Here is a 16,967-nt window from a genome sequence, read left to right as displayed (position 1 = left end):
TGCAGATCAGATTGTCAGCGACGGGCCAGCAGCATCTGTTTTGGTTTCGAATTGGCAGCCTAAGGCGCTGAGCTTCTCCGCGGAGGGAGGGGAGGGGAGGGGAGGGGAGGCTGCGGGCTGGTGGGGCGAGGCGGCGCCTCTGCGGAGGGAAGGGCTCTCCCCTTCAAGAGCTCCGCCCAAAGGGGCGCTGCCACCCCTAAGGAGGCGGGCGCCGCTGCTTCTCATTCATTGTCTTGACAAGAGCATCCTCAGCCGGCAGTCGCAGGCTCCTCCAGCTGCTTCCTCCTCCTCCTCTCCCTCCTCCGTCTGGGGGGTCACTCATCTCTCAGCAGCAGGTAAGGCTGGAGCCCGGGGACGGGACTCGGCATCGCTGCCCTGGGCCACCTGTGGGGCAGGCGGGAGCCTGGCAGAAACCCTCTGCGGGGGCCGACAGACTGTCAGAGCGAGCTGGCTCGGAGGCGGGGACAGAGCCCGTTCACGCCCCGCGTGGCGGGACTCGCCTGGGGTGTGGGTGCGCGGAGGAGGGTCCGTCTGCGTGTCTGAGAGCTCCGGGAGCGGGCGAGGGTGAGGGATCACCGCAGCCAAGATGGAGGTGGGGGAGCCCGGGGGTCAGGACACGCGCCGACCGGACTCTCCCCAGAATGGGAGTCTTTGGGGTGGCAGTCGGGGGCAGGGTGGGGTGAGCCCAGCAGCTGCCCTGAGCTTGGAGACAGGAAGGGGTTGAGAGCAAAACAAGAAAAGACCAAGTTCCCCTTTCCGTGGTTTCCGGGCCTGGTACCTGCGGTGGGGAAGGAGGTGGGGTGGCACGATGGCTTCCTGTCTCCCAACCTCCGATTTGCGGCTCCCTCTCCCCAGACCCAGGCTTCCCATCTGGGATGGATCCCCTGCCCCCAGACTGCTTCTCCTCACGCAAGCTCCTCACCTGCTTTCCGGGCGGGTGGACCCCGGAGCCTCTTGGAGAGTCACGGGATGGGCGAGGCTGGCTGGAGCCCCCAGTGAGAAGGGCTAGGCCTGAAGGGGGGGCAAAAGGGTGAAGCTGGGGCCGTGGAGGAGAGGCCCTGGGGGGGCCCCCACGGTGAGCTGGAAGGCGATGCTGTTGGGCGCCAGGATGGGGGCCTGGAGCCTGGGGAGCCAGAGGCAGGCCCCTTGGCTTCGCTGTCACCCAGCCCGGGGGGAAAACCATCCTAGCTGGACCTCCGTCTGAGAAGTGGGTGCCGGCCTCTCCCTTCCTGAGCATAGTTCCACTGGGACTGGAGAAGGCACTGAAGGGCACCTGCTTAAGCAGAGGCGAGAAGCAGAGGTGCGTGGAGGAGGTGATGCTGGGACCTGAGCCATCCGCTTGTTTCTGGAGCCCGGAGACCTGCTGGGGAAGCCCTCCTGCCACTGAGGACATGCCTCCCAGGCAAACCTACACGCTGCTTCCCTCAGCATGTCCAACCCTGGGCCTGGAGGCGGGGAGGGCCCCTGCCTTTAGGCAGCTTCTCATGTGGGTGTGAGGGTGTGAGGTCTGGACACTGAGGCTGAGAGAACCCACCCTCCAAGCTGTCGCATTGAGGCCCCGGAGTGTGACCCGTCAGAGAGGAAGGGCTCTGTGTCCGTCAACTATTCTGTGGTCAAATCGGCACTAGGTGCTACCCCACATCAGGCTCTGCCGGGGAGGCTGAGGGTACAGAAGCCAGGCTTGGGGCGGGTTGAGAAGGTGGGCCTTGCAGGTTAGCCAGGGGTGAGGAGGTGTGGGCAAGGCGAGTGTGAGCATGGCAGGATGTCAGTTACAGAGGAGAGCGGCAAGGGGCCGGGGAGACATGCTGGGGAAGTTAGCTGAGGCCATGACTGCCAGGCTGAGGAGGGTCCTGGGGGAGATGGGGGCCACTGTAAGGTCAGAGTTGACCTGAAGGGAGAAAAGCCCTCCACCTGTGTGCCTTCCAGGATGAGCCGGCAAGTGGTCCGTTCCAGCAAGTTCCGCCACGTGTTTGGACAGCCGGCCAAGGCTGACCAGTGCTATGAGGACGTGCGCGTCTCACAGAACACCTGGGACAGTGGCTTCTGCTCTGTCAACCCCAAGTTTGTGGCCCTGATCTGTGAGGCCAGTGGGGGAGGGGCCTTCCTGGTGCTGCCCCTGGGCAAGGTGAGCCCCTGGAGCCCTGGTGGGGGGGCTCTGGTCATCTAGTGGCCCCCTGGGGGTCCTGATGAGGTGATTGACTATCCCCAAGCCTTCCCAGGCCACAGTGTTGTCTGTAAAGTTGAGCTGAGCCAGATGAACCTTAGGCTTCCTTCAGCTCCTACATGCAGTGGGCGGATGGAAGCTAAAGCTAGAGGGGAGATGACACGGGAAGGGACGTACAGTGAGTCCTGCAGACCCAGGGCCAGGCCTCCCAGTTCTCAGCCTGGACCTTTCTCCCCTCGGGAGCACGAAGAGGGCTGGGATGGAGTCTGGGCAAGTGCTCTTAGGGTTTGGAGGGAACTTTCGGAGCCCTTGGGAATGCAGCAAGCTCTGGTTCCAAGCTCACAGGCAGGGGTGATGTAAGAGACCCTCTCGGCTCCCCCAACCCGGCCTCCGTCAGATCTTGCCTCCCCTGCCCTGTTGTCTGCTGACCCCCACCCCCAGCACACTCCTGTGCTCTTGGGTGGTGAGACAGGAAGGGGAGACAGGCCCTCAGTTGTTACCTTAAAAGGTCCGATGGAAACAAGAGAAGAGGAAGTGGTTGTCGGGGTGAGAGCTGGGCCCGCTCTTCACACAGGAAGCCCTGCTGCAGCAGCTGTCCCCGGAAGAGCCCATTTCCAAACCTCTGCTCCTGCCGGGGGGCCGGTTATGACAGACTTCCCCATCCCTGTCCTTTTGGAAGGACCCATCCCTACAGCCCCATCATTCACACACACTTCCTTGGGGAACTCCAGCCCCAGTATAACTACCCCCCAGCAGCCTGTCCCATGCCCAGGGCCCTGGCCTGTCTTCCCATGGGGGCCTCACCTGGGGAAGCAGGGGTGGGAGTACCAGGCCGTGGGGCATGGATGAGAAACTGAGCTAGAGATGGCAGGAACTTGGCAAGGCTCTGACGGCAAGGCAGGACCAGCCCCCTGTGCCCATCCTGCACTACTGAGTTGCCCAGAGAACTCTGGGGCAGGGGCAGAGGACCAAACCCTCCCACCCCAGGCCCCGCTCTGCCTCCCAGGGACCTCACAGCTTTTCTCTCCGTGCCTCGTGGAGGGGAGTGGGGAGGTTGGATTGGGTTTGGAGGGCAAAAGCACCTCCCTCAGAGGCCCTGCTGTGTCCTCTAGACTGGACGTGTGGACAAGAACGTGCCTATGGTCTGTGGCCACACGGCCCCAGTGCTGGACATCGCCTGGTGCCCGCACAATGATAATGTCATTGCCAGTGGCTCCGAGGACTGCACAGTCATGGTGAGTGTGGGGACACACGGGCCAGGAGGGGGCTCCAGCACTGGAGCTGACGTTCGGAGCCCCCGAGACTCACTCGCCGCTTCTCTGCAGGTGTGGGAGATCCCTGATGGGGGCCTGGTGCTGCCCCTGCGGGAGCCTGTCGTCACCCTGGAGGGCCACACCAAGCGCGTGGGCATTGTGGCCTGGCACCCCACAGCTCAGAATGTGCTTCTCAGTGCAGGTGCCCGGGGGGAGAAGCAGGGAGGGCTGGTCCCCTGACAGCGAGGGTGGGAGGCTCATGACTTCTGACACTGGGGGCATCGCCCAGGTTGCGACAATGTGATCCTGGTGTGGGACGTGGGCACGGGGGCGGCCGTGCTGACACTGGGCTCGGACGTGCACCCGGACACAATCTACAGCGTGGACTGGAGCCGAGATGGCGCCCTCATCTGTACCTCCTGCCGCGACAAGCGATTCCGCATCATTGAGCCCCGCAAAGGCACCATTGTAGCTGTGAGTTGCCTTGACCCTTGACCCTGAGAGCTTTGCCCCTCCTACCCACCACCAACCAGGCCCCTAGATGCTACCCACTCCCAGCTGGGGCCTGGCCCTTAGGGGGTGCGTGCGGATGCCTGACCGGTCCCCTCCCTTTCCTTCCAGGAGAAGGACCGTCCCCATGAGGGGACCCGGCCTGTGCGTGCCGTGTTTGTGTCAGATGGAAACATCCTGACCACAGGTTTCAGCCGCATGAGTGAGCGGCAGGTGGCGCTGTGGGACACGGTGAGTGCCCGGCAGGGAACAGGCTTAGTCCCAGCCCTGCCAAGTGTCTGGCTGGAAGGCCATGGCCTCAGTTAACCCACCGCGACATGGGGTTTTCCGCTGGTTGGTCTATAAGCCCCCCACCCCACTCCTCCATCACTGGACCGCACCTGGGCCTGACGTGGTCCAGCTCATTATAAACCCCTGCCCGTCTCTACAGAAGCACCTGGAGGAGCCGCTGTCCCTGCAGGAACTGGACACGAGCAGCGGTGTCCTGCTGCCCTTCTTTGACCCTGACACCAACATTGTCTACCTCTGTGGCAAGGTGGCCCAGTTGGGCAGGGGGTCGGGGGAGCAAGGTGGGCAGGGGGACTGGGAAAGGACCACGGCTGGAGGCATCTGCCCGTGTTGATCCTCCCTTGCATCCACCACCTGCAGGGTGACAGCTCTATCCGGTACTTCGAGATCACTTCCGAGGCCCCATTCCTGCACTATCTCTCCATGTTCAGTTCCAAGGAGTCCCAGCGTGGCATGGGCTACATGCCCAAACGTGGTCTGGAGGTGAACAAGTGTGAGATTGCCAGGTAACTGCCCCTGCCCCTGGCCTGAGTATGCTCCTTGGGCAGTGCCGACCGCACGCCGCGCTTCAGTCCCAGCCCAGCCATGCTGTGGGCGCTGATCGCCTTCCTGCTTCCACAGATTCTACAAGCTGCATGAGCGGAGGTGTGAGCCCATCGCCATGACGGTGCCTAGAAAGGTGATGCTCCAGGGTCCCTCCCCGGGCTCTCGGAGTGGCGGGTGGTGGTGTGGCCCACTTTCTTAACCAGCCTTGGCCTTGCCCCACAGTCGGACCTGTTCCAGGAGGACCTGTACCCGCCCACTGCAGGGCCTGACGCTGCCCTCACAGCTGAGGAGTGGCTAGGGGGTCGGGATGCCGGGCCCCTTCTCATTTCCCTCAAGGATGGCTACGTGCCCCCAAAGAGCCGGGAGCTGAGGATCAACCGGGGCCTGGACACTGGGCGCAAGAGGATGGCACCTGAGGCCAGTGGCGTTCCCAGTTCGGTGAGAGGCAGATGGGAGCCCGGGAATCAGGACAGGAAGATGGGGTAGGGCAGGGGCTGCTACCGATGTGGTCATTGACCCAGTGGAAAGAGGCTGGCATTTGGGGCAGCCCAAACTCACAATGTTGGGGATCCTTTGGGGGCTGGGAGTGGATAATCCTGAGGCCTCAGAAAACAGGTTTCAGGCTTATAGGCCTGCAGCTCTCTGGCTGAGAGACAGAAGGGCCCAAGCCCTGGGGCTCTTGGGAAGAGGCCTAGTGGCCAGGGAGGAGCTGGGCCTGATGCAGCCCTGGATCCCCCAGGATGCCGTATCCCGGTTGGAGGAAGAGATGAGGAAGCTCCAGGCCACGGTACAGGAGCTACAGAAGCGCCTGGATAGGCTGGAGGAGACAGTCCAGGCCAAGTAGAGGACTACCGGCTGAGGCCAACGGCATCGCCTCCCTCCCTTCCACTCCCACTCCTCAGGCCACCATGGCACATAAGAAAATACTAATAAAATGGCTTTATTTTCTGGTACCTCTCAGACTCCAGTGACTGGTCACCAGATGCTGGGTCTGCTGAACTGACCTGCACTTGAGCTTCCCCCTCCATAGCCTCGATGAGCTTGACCCATGGCAGGGGCGGGCTGGGGAGATGCCTCTGAACGCCCTAGACCACAGACAGGAACAGGCCTTTGCAGGTGGGAGCCATCCTGCGCTGATGTGGGTTGGGAGCCTGCTCTGTTTTCCAGCTGGTAGGTCGAAGCTGCTCAGGGATCTAGCCTGGAGCCTCGGTCATTCTGTTTACCCCAAATCTGCCTTTGCTAGTCAACCACAACACCAGCTTGCATGCAGCTGTCCTGACACTGCTGCCTGCTTGTGGGGAAGATGAAGCAACCAGCACTTACATGACATCTTCCAAACTGTAAGCCCAAGGGATCAAAATAAGGGGTCCTTTTGTAAGAAGAAAGCTTAGAATCAAAGCAATATGCCCTGACCCTAGTTTACAAGCAAGGAAACTGAGGCTGAGAGCAGGAGCTGGGCTTGCTGAGGGACAGATCCCGAGTCAAGATGCAAGTCTCCCCTTCTAGTTCAGAGCCTTCCCTGCACCACATGGCTGCCTCTTTTTTTTTTTGTTTTTTTTTTGTTTGTTTGTTTGTTTGTTTTTGCGGTACGTGGGCCTCTCACTGCTGTGGCCTCTCCCGTTGCGGAGCACAGGCTCCGGACGCGCACGCTCAGCGGCCATGGCTCACGGGACCAGCCGCTCCGCAGCATGTGGGATCTTCCCGGACTGGGGCACGAACCCGTGTCCCCTGCATCGGCAGGCGGACTCTCAACCACTGCGCCACCAGGGAAGCCCCCACATGGCTGCCTCTTGAACCCTGTCTGTGGCTTCCACCTGAGTCTGACCTCAATCTGTCAAGCCCTATCAAGGGGGGACTTGGAAATGGGTTTCCGATGGCCAACTTAGCAGGTGATCCCCCCTGAGCTGGGACACAGGACTGTTGGGGATGGGTGTCCTGGCCACAGCAGGGCTTTGTTCATCCACATAGGGACCACAGCAAGGACTAAATGTCCCTTTTGAACCCCCATTCCCCTTTGGCATGCTGTACAAATGTCCCTGTCTGCCCATTTGGGTCTCAATCTCTATGCAAACCATGTGACCCTGGGCAAGTCACTTCTCTCCACGCCTCAGTTGCTCATCTATAGAATGGGGAGGGATTCCACCACAGCTCTGTGAACCCAGGGGGTGGATCCAATCAGGGGTGTGGTACAGAGAGAAGGAGACCATCTGGAGCCTGGGCCTCAGTCTCCCACACAAAGGGATGATGGGCCCTTCTAGTGAAGCAGACTTGTGGGTAGTCACTAGTTCTCCTGGCCCAGGGAAACGGAAAAAAGTTCAGGGAAGGATCCTTGGAACTCAGAAGGGTTAGCCCCTACTCACCATGATTTCCAGCTTCCTCTGAGAGAAACAAGAGAGGGAGATGGGGGTGGGGGTGGTGGTAATTTAGGGGCCAAGAAACCGGCCTTGAAAACAGGAGAACAGGGTAGGTGGGATGGTTGAAATCTGCAATTTCTCACCCCCAAAGAGCTCTGGCCCCAGTTAGCACACTTCCTATTCCTCCTGGGTCTCAGGGCCCTCACCTATGCAAGGCCTAATCAACTCTGGCACTTGTGTCGACTCTAGGGCATCACATGCCCCAATTTTGTGGCTCTGGTCGGCCTTACTTTCCTGCTGTAACCCTATGCCCATCCCACCCCTCCATTCCTGAAAAACTTCACCAGCTCTCCAGGGTCAGCTGTGGCCACATCAAGCCCAGGGCCAAAGGGTCACTGGACTTTCTCCAGGGGCCAGAAAACACTGCCATTCCAGGTGTTGGGAAGCCCCTGCTAGGGTACCAGGTCCCTGAGGCGGTGAAGGGCTTGGGGAACCAACAGGGGAAGTGTGGAATCTTCTATAATGCCTCTGACATTGGGATGATATTAGGGAGAGGGAGAGGTTTGTTAAATTGCCCAAGGCCCTAAAACCGTGAGCACTTCTCATCTATGCATCTTGAAGGAGGACAGAGCAGGAACCCCCAGCAATGGTCAATGAATGGGTGGGTTGGGTGGGTAGTGGCCGTACCCCAAGGGGGTCCACCAAGGATTACAAAGAAGACCTGTGAGGCCCACCCTGGAAGGGACTTTAAGAACTGAACTTTCACTTTATAAGTGCGGATACGAAGGCCTCTGTGTGGAGAGGTACTTGCCCAAAGTAAAACAATGGAGAGTGGAGGGCAGGGAGAAGCCAGGCCCTAGACCCGGCCTCTGCACACCTCCCACCCTCCTACACACAACACACACTGACACAGAAGCTGGGCCTGACTCATAATTTAATAGATGTGCAGGTCCGGGTCCCTTATTTCTGCTGCTCACGGGTCCACTGCTCTGGAGTCAGGGTTTTCTGCTCAAAAGCATGGATGTGCAGGAGCTCTTCTGCTAGGCAAGTGTTCACAAGCCTGAGAGAGAGATGGGGTTAGAAAACGGCAGGCTGGGGCCTGCGTCGCAGACCCCGAATCTAGGGTGAGCCGGGAGACTGGAAGTGTCCCCCAGGTTGTAGTCCCTGAAACCTGGCAACAAGAGAGGTAGAGGGCTGAAGTCTCAATATTTGAAGCAGAGGCCATGAAGGCGGGATCGCTGGGGTCGTGGTCTGCGGTGCTGGGCCGCATTGGTGGGGGTGAGTTAGGTTTTGGGGAGCGGCCGGGGATGTAGTCCTGGAGCTGGGGCCGCGCTGAATGAGGTTTTCCTGGGGTCTCACCGGTGTCTCTGAAGCAGCGGCTTCCCCTCGAACTTGGCCGACACCACGAGGACTCGGAAGCTAGACGCGCAACGGTTGGGAGTCGTGTCCTCCACTTCCTATGGGGCAGAATGGGGTGGATGGTGCCAAGCCCGCCCCTCAGGAGCCCTGTTCCCCTCGCTGGGCGAGCGTCCACGCCGCTCAACTCACCACGTGTTCCGCCTCCAGGTCCCGCTGCAGCTTCTCCCGGAGGTACTCGGCGCTGAGTTCCATTGTGGCAGCCCAACAGGGTCGACGTCCCAGCGGGGACAGTACCCCTGCTCGCACCCCTGCCACACTGCTTCCGCCCTTACTAGCGCCACTTCCGTTGAGGTCTCTACTTCCGCCCTTACTAAGGCGTCAGTAAACACAGCACTTCCGCCCTCTTGCAAGCCCAGTTTTCCAACAGTCTCCGGTTTCTGCACCTACCATCAGTCAGCCAATCAGAGTCTGCATAAGGCCCCGGCGGACGCTAATTGGTACCCGCCGCCTGCACAGCAGCCCGGGATCTGCGCCCCGGTTTGGACACCCTAGCTCCAGCTAGTAGAGGGTGCACGAGCCTGCATTGCTGTGGCCTCTAGGGTACCTTGGGATTGCCCCCAAGCGCTTTTTCCGAGACAAGCATCTTGCGTCCCTGGCAACCTAGCTCTCCCCGGGGTCACAGGCCAGAGCAATCAACCCCCAAGTTCCGATGGGCCCCACAGGGGGCGCGGCGAGGCCCGGGCGCTTCTTCGGCGTCTACCTGCTCTACTGCCTGAACCCTCGGCACCGGGGCCGCGTCTACGTAGGGTTCACGGTCAACCCTGCTCGTCGGGTGCAGCAGCACAACGGGGGCCGCAGAAAAGGCGGGGCCTGGCGGACCAGTGGACGCGGGCCCTGGTAAGAGGCGGTGGGTCACTGTCAGGAGAAGGGCTTCTAGGAGGAGGCCGGAGCCGGCGGAGGGGAGGCCCGTTGAGAGGGGCGCGGCCGGGTTGGGGGCTGAAAAACAGGGCTGCGGGCGGGGTCCTAGTGACGAGGGGGGGACTATCGCGGGGGAGAAGGGGTAGTGGGGAGGCGGAGCCCTGTGAGTCTGGGCTGTGGGTCTCAGAGGAGGGGGTTGGGTGGGAAGGGGATTGATGATCTAGGTTTGGTCCATCGACACGGGGCTTGGTGAACAAGGCTGGGTTGGAATAGAGAAAGCCTGGAAGGGAGAGGAACTGAGGAGGGCTGTTGAATACCTGTGACCGGAGGCGGGGCCTGAGGTTAGCAGGTGCGAGGGGACATACCTCCATGAAGGGGGCAGAGCCTCGTGGGCTAGGCTTGAAGCCGGGTGTGACTCCCCTCTCGGGTAGGACCGGAGGCGCACCATGGCGAGGGGATTCGGTTTGACACGGGGAGGGGCGAGGGGCTCACAGGCCGCGCCCCTCATTCTCTTCCCCAGGGAGATGGTGCTCATCGTACACGGCTTCCCCTCCGCAGTGGCCGCCCTTCGGGTAAGAAAAGAGACGGGGGTGCCGGGAGGACGGGGGCTAGGGCTTAGGGCCTTCCTCGGACGGCCCTGAAGCTCAGTACTCCCCGCCTGCAGTTCGAGTGGGCCTGGCAGCATCCGCAGGCCTCGCGCCGCTTGGCGCACGTGGGTCCGCGCCTGCGCGGCGAGGCAACCTTCGCCTTTCACCTGCGCGTGCTGGCGCATATGCTGCGCGCGCCGCCCTGGGCGCGACTCCCACTCACCTTGCGCTGGCTGCGCGCCGACTTCCGCCAGGATCTCTGCCCGCCGCCGCCGCCTCACGTGCCGCTGGCCTTCGGGCCTCCGCCGCCCAGGGCTTCAGCCCCGAGGCGCCGCGCGGCTGACACCGAGTCCGAGCTGGAGCATGACGCCGAGACCCGCTGCACCCTGTGCGCGCGTGTGCTCCAGGTAAGACTCTCCACCTGGTCTCCGGGTCAGGGCGGTCTAGGATTCAGAGGACTCAAGATCAAGCTGTTTCTTGAGGGACTGGGCAGCCCACTGACACCCTTTGGCCAGTCTGCCCCCATCTCGAAAACGGGGATCATAGTGCTTGCGGCCATTCCTCGACGCCAGTATTCTCCTTTCAGGGCTTTTGCCCTTTCCCTTTGACTGAAAGGTTCTTCCCTAGACCTTACGTCTTGATAAAATGCCACTTTTCCTCCGTGAGGTTTTCCTTGGTTTTCCAACTGAAATTGCCACTCTTTCTTGTACACTTCCCTGGCTTCTTTTAACACTTATTATTGTCTGACATACTGTGTATTTTATTTACCTTGTTATCAGTTTCTGCCCCCCCCCCCCGCCCATTCTAAACTCTGCTGGGGCATTTAGTTCCTTTTCACTACTGTAGAACAGGGTCTAGTGCAGAGCAGACTGCCAATAAATATTTAATAAATTAATTGAGATGATGAGTCTGGCTTCTACTGAGCCCTCAGTAAATGTAAGTTGAGCTCTTGCCATTCAGAGCTTAAGTGACCTGCCTGAGATTGCTCAGCCTTTAAGGAACTGTAGGTCTGGCTGCCCTGCTGTGGTGTTATGTAATCGCTGCTAACACTCAGAGAAAACTGGCCAGCTTAGTCCCTGTGGGCCAGTATTTTAACGTCTCCGTGCCTCAGTTTCCTCATCTATAAATTACAAATAATAGTATCAAGAGCGCATGTCTCATAAGGTGGTTTTATGTGAAGTCTTGGAACAGTGTCTAGTCCATAGAAATTCTTCACCATTGCTAGCTACATCATTACTCCCCATTTTCTCTCTTACTTGCCTGCCACCTCTGACAGGATGAAGAAGACCCCCTGTGTTGCCCCCACCCTGGCTGCTCCCTGAGGGCCCATGTGATCTGCCTGGCAGAGGAGTTCCTGCAGGAGGAGCCAGGGCAGCTTCTGCCCCTAGAGGGCCAATGCCCTGGGTGAGTCCAGCACCCCTACTCCAGCCTGGTTTAGCTCTGGGAAGACGGTGCCCCGTTGTCCAAGTCCAGGCCTGCGGTAGTCCTCATCTTAGCGCCCAGGTCCTGGCCTGGAGGAGGCTTGGGATCCTGACTCTATCTCCTACCAACCGCACCCCTGGTAGCTGTAAGAACTCACTGCTGTGGGGAGACCTGATCTGGCTGTGCCGGATGGGCACCGAGGAGGAAGAGGAGGACTCGGAATTAGAAGAGGTGAGAGGTGGCTTGGGCCCCAGCCTCACTACCCCACTCCATCTCCTGGGCTGCCTTTCACCAGCCCTCTTGTCTCCACAGGAACACTGGACCGACATGCTGGAGATCTGATCCTCAGCGTCCCCAACCTCTGCCCACTCCTTTTCTGTGCCACCCCCTGTGGGTCTGGGCAGTTTTTACTTGAGTACAATAAAAAGTCTGAGTTAAGGTACCTTCTGGTGTTTGCTGGGGGGTGGGAGAGTGGGGTAGGAGGCAGAGGCCCTGCCAGTCCCTGGGGCCTGAGGAGGACAGAGTGGGGAACGGCCACTGGCCCCAGCACGGACCAGCCTCTGAAGTCACATAGTCCTTTGAGGGCTTGGGAAACTCACACCCTGCACACAGAGCCCCCCCACCTCCGGTGCTCAGCTTGACTCCAGACTTTAATCCAAACAGTAAGGACAAAGGCCGAGGAGGAGAGGGGGGATGCTGTTCCACCACGGGGTCCTGTGGCTCTCTAAGCCCCAACTCCTTCTCATCTCTGTCTGCAGAGCCTTGTTCAAACCCACAGAAAAAAAAGCACCTTCTGGGGGCTGTTGTGTTACCAACCATGAGTGAGGCTCCGTGCTGTCCCACGGGAGCCGCCTTCCCACGGGAGCCATGGAGCTGGGGCTCACTCCCAGGGTTATTCGACCTAAGCATTCTGGCTCTTTCCTATCCTTTGCTGCCTCAAAAAGAGCCTGCCCTGCTCGGCTCTGCCGCAAACCCCAAGACCCGGCCTACGCACATCCCTCTGGACTGGCCTCGTGGTCAGAGCCAGAAGTGTCTGGAACAATGTTTGGGCTGCTGGGGGCCTCTGAGCTGCCTTCCACCTGAACCCTTGGCCTCTTCAAGACTGGCCGGGAACCAGCAGGAGGGTGAGTGTCCCACATTTCCCCTCCACTCCTCTGCCCTTTCTAGACTGGGTCCATTAGGTAAAGCTGTCTTTTGGCCCCCTTTTCAGGGGTGGAGTTCAGAGGGCAGGTCAGGAGCCAGGATTACAGCTCGAAATACCAAAAAACAAAAAAGAAAACGATTGCACCCTTGTGTCTAGTTTCAGTCTTCTGTTTTCTACACACTAAACCCACATCTTAGGTTTTCAGGCCGGTCTAAGCTTGATTCCAGCTGGGCACTGAGCAGAGTAGCACAGAGGGGCTCTCCCACCCCGAACTTCACCCTTTCCTTCCTGGACAACAGCCAAGTCCCAGTGCCGGCTCCATACCCCTCCCACTTTGGACCTACAAGACCTTCAGCTCAGAGAGCAGTTCTGCCCTCACCACACCACAGCCGTTCTGCGTTCTAAGCCGCAGCACGCAGACGTCAGGAGGCCACGATCCAGAGAAGTCGGGTGAGAGCGAGGTGGTGGGCCGGCTGGGCTGGATCTCCCTCAGCTTGCGCTGCTGGCTCTCATCCTGTCGCTTGAGCTTTCTGGTCCGGCTTCTCACACCCTGCCCTTTCCCCATGGATTGCCCATCTCAATCTACAGCCTGGCCTGAATAATCCCCCTCCTCCTCCTTCCCCTCCCCCTCCTCCAGTGAGTCATGAGTTTTGCCCATTCACATACCAGATTCCGGCTCCCCAAACGGTTGCTCAATTGGCTGTGTTTTTCTCCAAGCTGGGGAGGGTAGCTGGGCAAGCGGGGTCTCAGGCCCAACTGGCCTTTTTGGAGTTTTCCAACATATGTGAGGGGCCAGGAGGGGAGCTGAAGGAGGGGACGTCAGGGAGGAGCCCACCAGGATTAGGCCCGGAGGCAAAGCAGGAAGAGAAAGCAAGCTGGGGGCTGGCAGGAAGTTCAGACAGGCAGGACCTAGAGTGGGTTTTCTCAAGTGCACAATGGAATCCCCTGGAGAGCTTCCAAAAAACTGCTATCTGGGTCCCATCCCCAGAGAGTGTTTTAATTGGTTTGGGATTTTAAAAGCTCTGCAGGCAAATAAAAATGAGCCTGGGTGTGACCCACTGCGTGAGCACTGGATCTGGCTTGGAATCCCAGCCCCACCACTCAGTAGCTCTGTGAGCGTGGGCAGGCGGCTCCCTCAGCCTCAGTTTCCTTACCTCAAAGCAAGAATTCAACGGCTGGCCCCACTGTGCTATTGTTAAGGGAAGGAAGCTACACTCTGGACCCTGACGTGGCAGCATGGAGCTGGTCCAGGACACCTCGCGCCCGCCACTGGAGCACGTGAAGGGGATCCCTCTCATCAGGTACTTTGCAGAGGGACTGGGGCCGCTGCAGAGCTTCCAGGCCTGGCCCAGTGACCTGCTCATCAGCACCTACCCCAAATCCGGTAGGTGATGAGGGCACCAGTGCCTCTCCTGGGCTGCAGGCCCCACCTTGGGCCGGGACGGGCGTGCTCAGCCCTGCTCACCTCCCATTTCCCTCTCTCTCCAGGCACCACCTGGGTGAGCGAGATCCTGGACCTGATCTACCAGGGTGGCGACCTGGAGAAGTGTCAAAGAGCCCCCATCTTCGTCCGGGTGCCCTTCCTTGAGCTCAGGGTCCCTGGCCTTCCCACAGGTATGTGGCGGGGTGCTGGGAGGTAGGACTCGGGCTCCAGCTCAGCCGGCTTTTCCCTACCTATGGCTTAGGTGCTGAGCTTCTGGAAGATACACCAGCCCCACGGCTGATCAAGACACACTTGCCCCTGGCTCTGCTTCCACCGACCCTGCTGGATCAGAAGGTCAAGGTGAATGGCAGAGGAAGCCAGGGAAGGAGGCTGCTGGGGCCATCCCAGCTTTGGCCCTACCTTCTGGGGAGGTCTCCTCACCTCCTCCAGCCTGGTCTCATCTTAAGGGAAGCGGGGGGCATCTGCCTGATGGCTCTAGTGGGGTCAGATAATCTGGTGAAAAGGAGACTCCTCTGTGCAGAGCCGGGCTCACAGGCCCGTGGAAGAGAGGCTGGTGGGAATCCAGCACGCCTTGTTCCAAATTCAGGCAGAGTGGCATTGAGGGGATTAGATTAGTATAAAATATGGTTTCAGAGAGCAGCCCAGAGTTCGGCATCAGAGCAGGGTTCAAGCCCCAGCTCAGTCTCGCCCACACCATGGGACTGCAAGTGAGTCAGCCTCGACCCGTTTCTCCCTCAGCCAAACCGAGAGAACCTCCCTGGCAAGGATGCTGTGAAGGGTGGGACACCTAGTGCCCAGTGTGCTGTGTGGTGATGGTGCTGGGGTGGGGGTGGGGTGTCATCTGCCCCTCTAGGTGGTCTACGTCGCCCGCAATGCAAAGGATGTGGCCGTCTCCTATTACCACTTCTACCGCATGGCCAAGGTGCACCCTGACCCTGGCACCTGGGACAGCTTCCTGGAGAAGTTCATGGCTGGGGAAGGTGGGGCTGACTCTGGAGGAAGGAAAGGGGTGGGGTGGAGCTGAGGGGCACCAGCTACAACTTATGCCAACCTCTGTGTCCATGCCCCCTGCCCTTTTCTCCAGTGTCCTACGGGTCCTGGTACCAGCACGTGCAGGAGTGGTGGGAGCTGAGTCACACCCACCCTGTTCTCTACCTCTTCTATGAGGACATAAAGCAGGTGAGACCGCCTGCTTCTGCGTCCCTCCATGTCACACGCAGAGAGGCAGGAACCTCACAGTGACCTGCCAAGGCCCTCTCAGCGCCCCTCCCCTATGACAGCCCACAGCCCAGTCCTCCTGGATCCCCTCCGCAGGACGGAGCAGCAGTGCCCCCTTGCAGCAGTGCCCTGTATGGCTCTTATCTCCTAGCACTCGAGTCAGCAACCGTGCACTCATCCATCAGCTAGTTACTGCTGTTGCTTCTCCTGGGGCCACGGTTATGAAAGAGGACTGTCCCTCCTCTCATCCAGCAGGAACCAGACATCTGTAATAAAGGGCCACAGGGCAGAAGGCAATCAAACCTGCCCTAGGGAAAGAGGACCAGAGTCAAGGAACAGGGTCTGAGGTCTCTAAGCAGAAGTGGCCAGATCCCCACAGGGTTAGGAAGGGACCTCCCTTCTGTTTGCTCAGCAAGCAATGCAAACCTCCACTGAGGAGCCCCTCTGCTGCTCCAGAACCCCAAAAGGGAGATTCAGAAGATCCTGGAGTTCGTGGGGCACTCTCTGCCAGAGGAGACCGTGGATCACATCGTCCAGCACACGTCTTTCAAGGAGATGAAGAAGAACCCCATGACCAACTACAGCACCATACCCACCAAAGTCATGGACCACAGCATCTCTGCCTTCATGAGGAAAGGTGAGAGCTGCCCCAGGGAGCGGGCACGGGCATCTGGGGAGAGAGTGGGGGAGCAGCAGCTAGAGCCGCCGTTCAGCCAGTCAGGGCCTCCTCTGTGACGGGGACCTCTCCCCTTTCGTCTCTCCCAGGCATCACTGGGGACTGGAAATCCACCTTCACTGTGGCCCAGAATGAGCGCTTTGAAGCCGACTATGCTGCGAAGATGGCAGGCTGCCACCTCCACTTCCGCTGGGAGCTGAGTGGTGCCCATCAGGGTGAGCGTGAGACAGGCCTCGACAATAAAGTCTGATGTGTGTGAACACAGCCTCTGCTGGAAGCAAAGGACGAGCATGAGCCAAAAGGGTACATGCCCACTGGGACCCAAGTGAGGCCATCTTCCCTGGCGGCCTCCAGCTCGCCCTAGTTGGGCGGGAAGGAAGGGTCTGGAAAAGTAAAACCCAGGAGACATGGACAAGGGAGGAGGAATATTTATTTGATCACAGAATCCTGTGTTGCGTCCCCTTCGAGGGTGTCAGGAGATCGCGAGTCCGCTAGGCAGCTTCACTTTTTCTTGGGCTCCTTACAAGCCACCACGTACCGCTGGGCCACATTGAGGGGAGGCGAGTAACCATCTGCATAGGAGGTGTCTTCAAACAGGACCGAATAGTCATCCTGGGGCTGCAGTAGGGGGCAGACGGGAGTGACTGGTCAGAGACCTCCAGGCGAGGCCCCCCCAAACCTAGATAGACAGGAACCTCTGGCTCGTGGGCCCCCAGCCTCTCCTGTCCTCGTAGTCACTCAGGAAGTCTAGATGTTTGAACCTAGTCCCTGTTACTACAGAGCTCTTTCCTCAACAACAAAGGGCCAAGGGTAAGGGATGAAGAGCAGGGAGAAGGGAGACTTGCCACCTACGTGGATGGGCCATAACTGGAGGGTCTGGTACCAGGGAGCCCGTGTTAAAGGGATCAAGGACAGCCTAGAGGGGGACTTCCCTGGTGGCAGAGCGATTAGGAATCCGCCTGCCGGTGCAGGGGACACCGGTTCGATCCCTGGTTCCGGAAGATCCCACATGCCTCGGAGCAAGCAAGCCCGTGCGCCACAACTACTGAAGCCCGTGTGCCTAGAGCCCGTGCTCTGCAACAAG

General features: G+C 59.6%; 5 protein-coding genes across 7 annotated transcripts in view; 3 read left to right on the top strand and 2 right to left on the bottom strand.

Annotated features, from left to right (window-relative positions):
• The first annotated feature begins 243 nt into the window (after nt 1–243).
• Nucleotides 244–5,714, top strand: CORO1A (coronin 1A). The gene is made up of 11 exons (XM_079945773.1): nt 244–335; nt 1,927–2,125; nt 3,277–3,399; nt 3,490–3,619; nt 3,707–3,891; nt 4,039–4,158; nt 4,358–4,462; nt 4,576–4,721; nt 4,837–4,894; nt 4,984–5,199; nt 5,501–5,714. Exons 2-11 carry the CDS (start codon nt 1,928–1,930, stop codon nt 5,603–5,605), a joined length of 1,386 nt encoding a protein of 461 aa, XP_079801899.1. The 5' UTR covers nt 244–335; nt 1,927; the 3' UTR covers nt 5,606–5,714.
• Nucleotides 5,715–8,032: 2,318 nt separating this feature from the next.
• Nucleotides 8,033–10,339, bottom strand: BOLA2B (bolA family member 2B). The gene is made up of 4 exons (XM_079943692.1): nt 10,203–10,339; nt 8,664–8,917; nt 8,475–8,572; nt 8,033–8,175 (listed from the first exon to the last, which is right to left on the bottom strand). Exons 2-4 carry the CDS (start codon nt 8,724–8,726, stop codon nt 8,076–8,078), a joined length of 261 nt encoding a protein of 86 aa, XP_079799818.1. The 5' UTR covers nt 8,727–8,917; nt 10,203–10,339; the 3' UTR covers nt 8,033–8,075.
• On the top strand, nt 8,937–11,956 carry SLX1A (SLX1 homolog A, structure-specific endonuclease subunit). Its single transcript, XM_079943691.1, has 6 exons — nt 8,937–9,371; nt 9,913–9,964; nt 10,057–10,386; nt 11,256–11,383; nt 11,545–11,632; nt 11,714–11,956. The coding sequence occupies exons 1-6, from the start codon at nt 9,184–9,186 to the stop codon at nt 11,741–11,743; spliced, it is 816 nt and encodes a 271-aa protein (XP_079799817.1). The 5' UTR covers nt 8,937–9,183; the 3' UTR covers nt 11,744–11,956.
• Nucleotides 11,957–12,839: 883 nt separating this feature from the next.
• Nucleotides 12,840–16,288, top strand: LOC307197609 (sulfotransferase 1A1). Its single transcript, XM_079943688.1, has 8 exons — nt 12,840–12,995; nt 13,746–13,929; nt 14,034–14,159; nt 14,231–14,328; nt 14,843–14,969; nt 15,074–15,168; nt 15,664–15,844; nt 15,973–16,288. The coding sequence occupies exons 2-8, from the start codon at nt 13,782–13,784 to the stop codon at nt 16,131–16,133; spliced, it is 936 nt and encodes a 311-aa protein (XP_079799814.1). The 5' UTR covers nt 12,840–12,995; nt 13,746–13,781; the 3' UTR covers nt 16,134–16,288.
• Nucleotides 16,289–16,310: 22 nt separating this feature from the next.
• SGF29 (SAGA complex associated factor 29) overlaps nt 16,311–16,967 on the bottom strand; it is a 28,213-nt gene continuing 27,556 nt past the window's right edge. For 2 of the 3 annotated variants that reach the window (XM_079943685.1, XM_079943686.1), the window contains exon 10: nt 16,508–16,957. In XM_079943685.1, the coding sequence (XP_079799811.1) occupies nt 16,658–16,957 (300 nt within the window). In that variant the 3' untranslated portion in view covers nt 16,508–16,657. The other variant, XM_079943687.1, reaches the window with a different exon arrangement.

This window comes from Stenella coeruleoalba (assembly GCF_951394435.1).
Source record: "Stenella coeruleoalba genome assembly, chromosome: 15".
Classification (NCBI taxonomy): Eukaryota; Metazoa; Chordata; class Mammalia; order Artiodactyla; family Delphinidae; genus Stenella; species Stenella coeruleoalba.
Note: the sequence above shows the minus strand (reverse complement) of the source record. Positions and strands in the feature narration are given on the sequence as shown.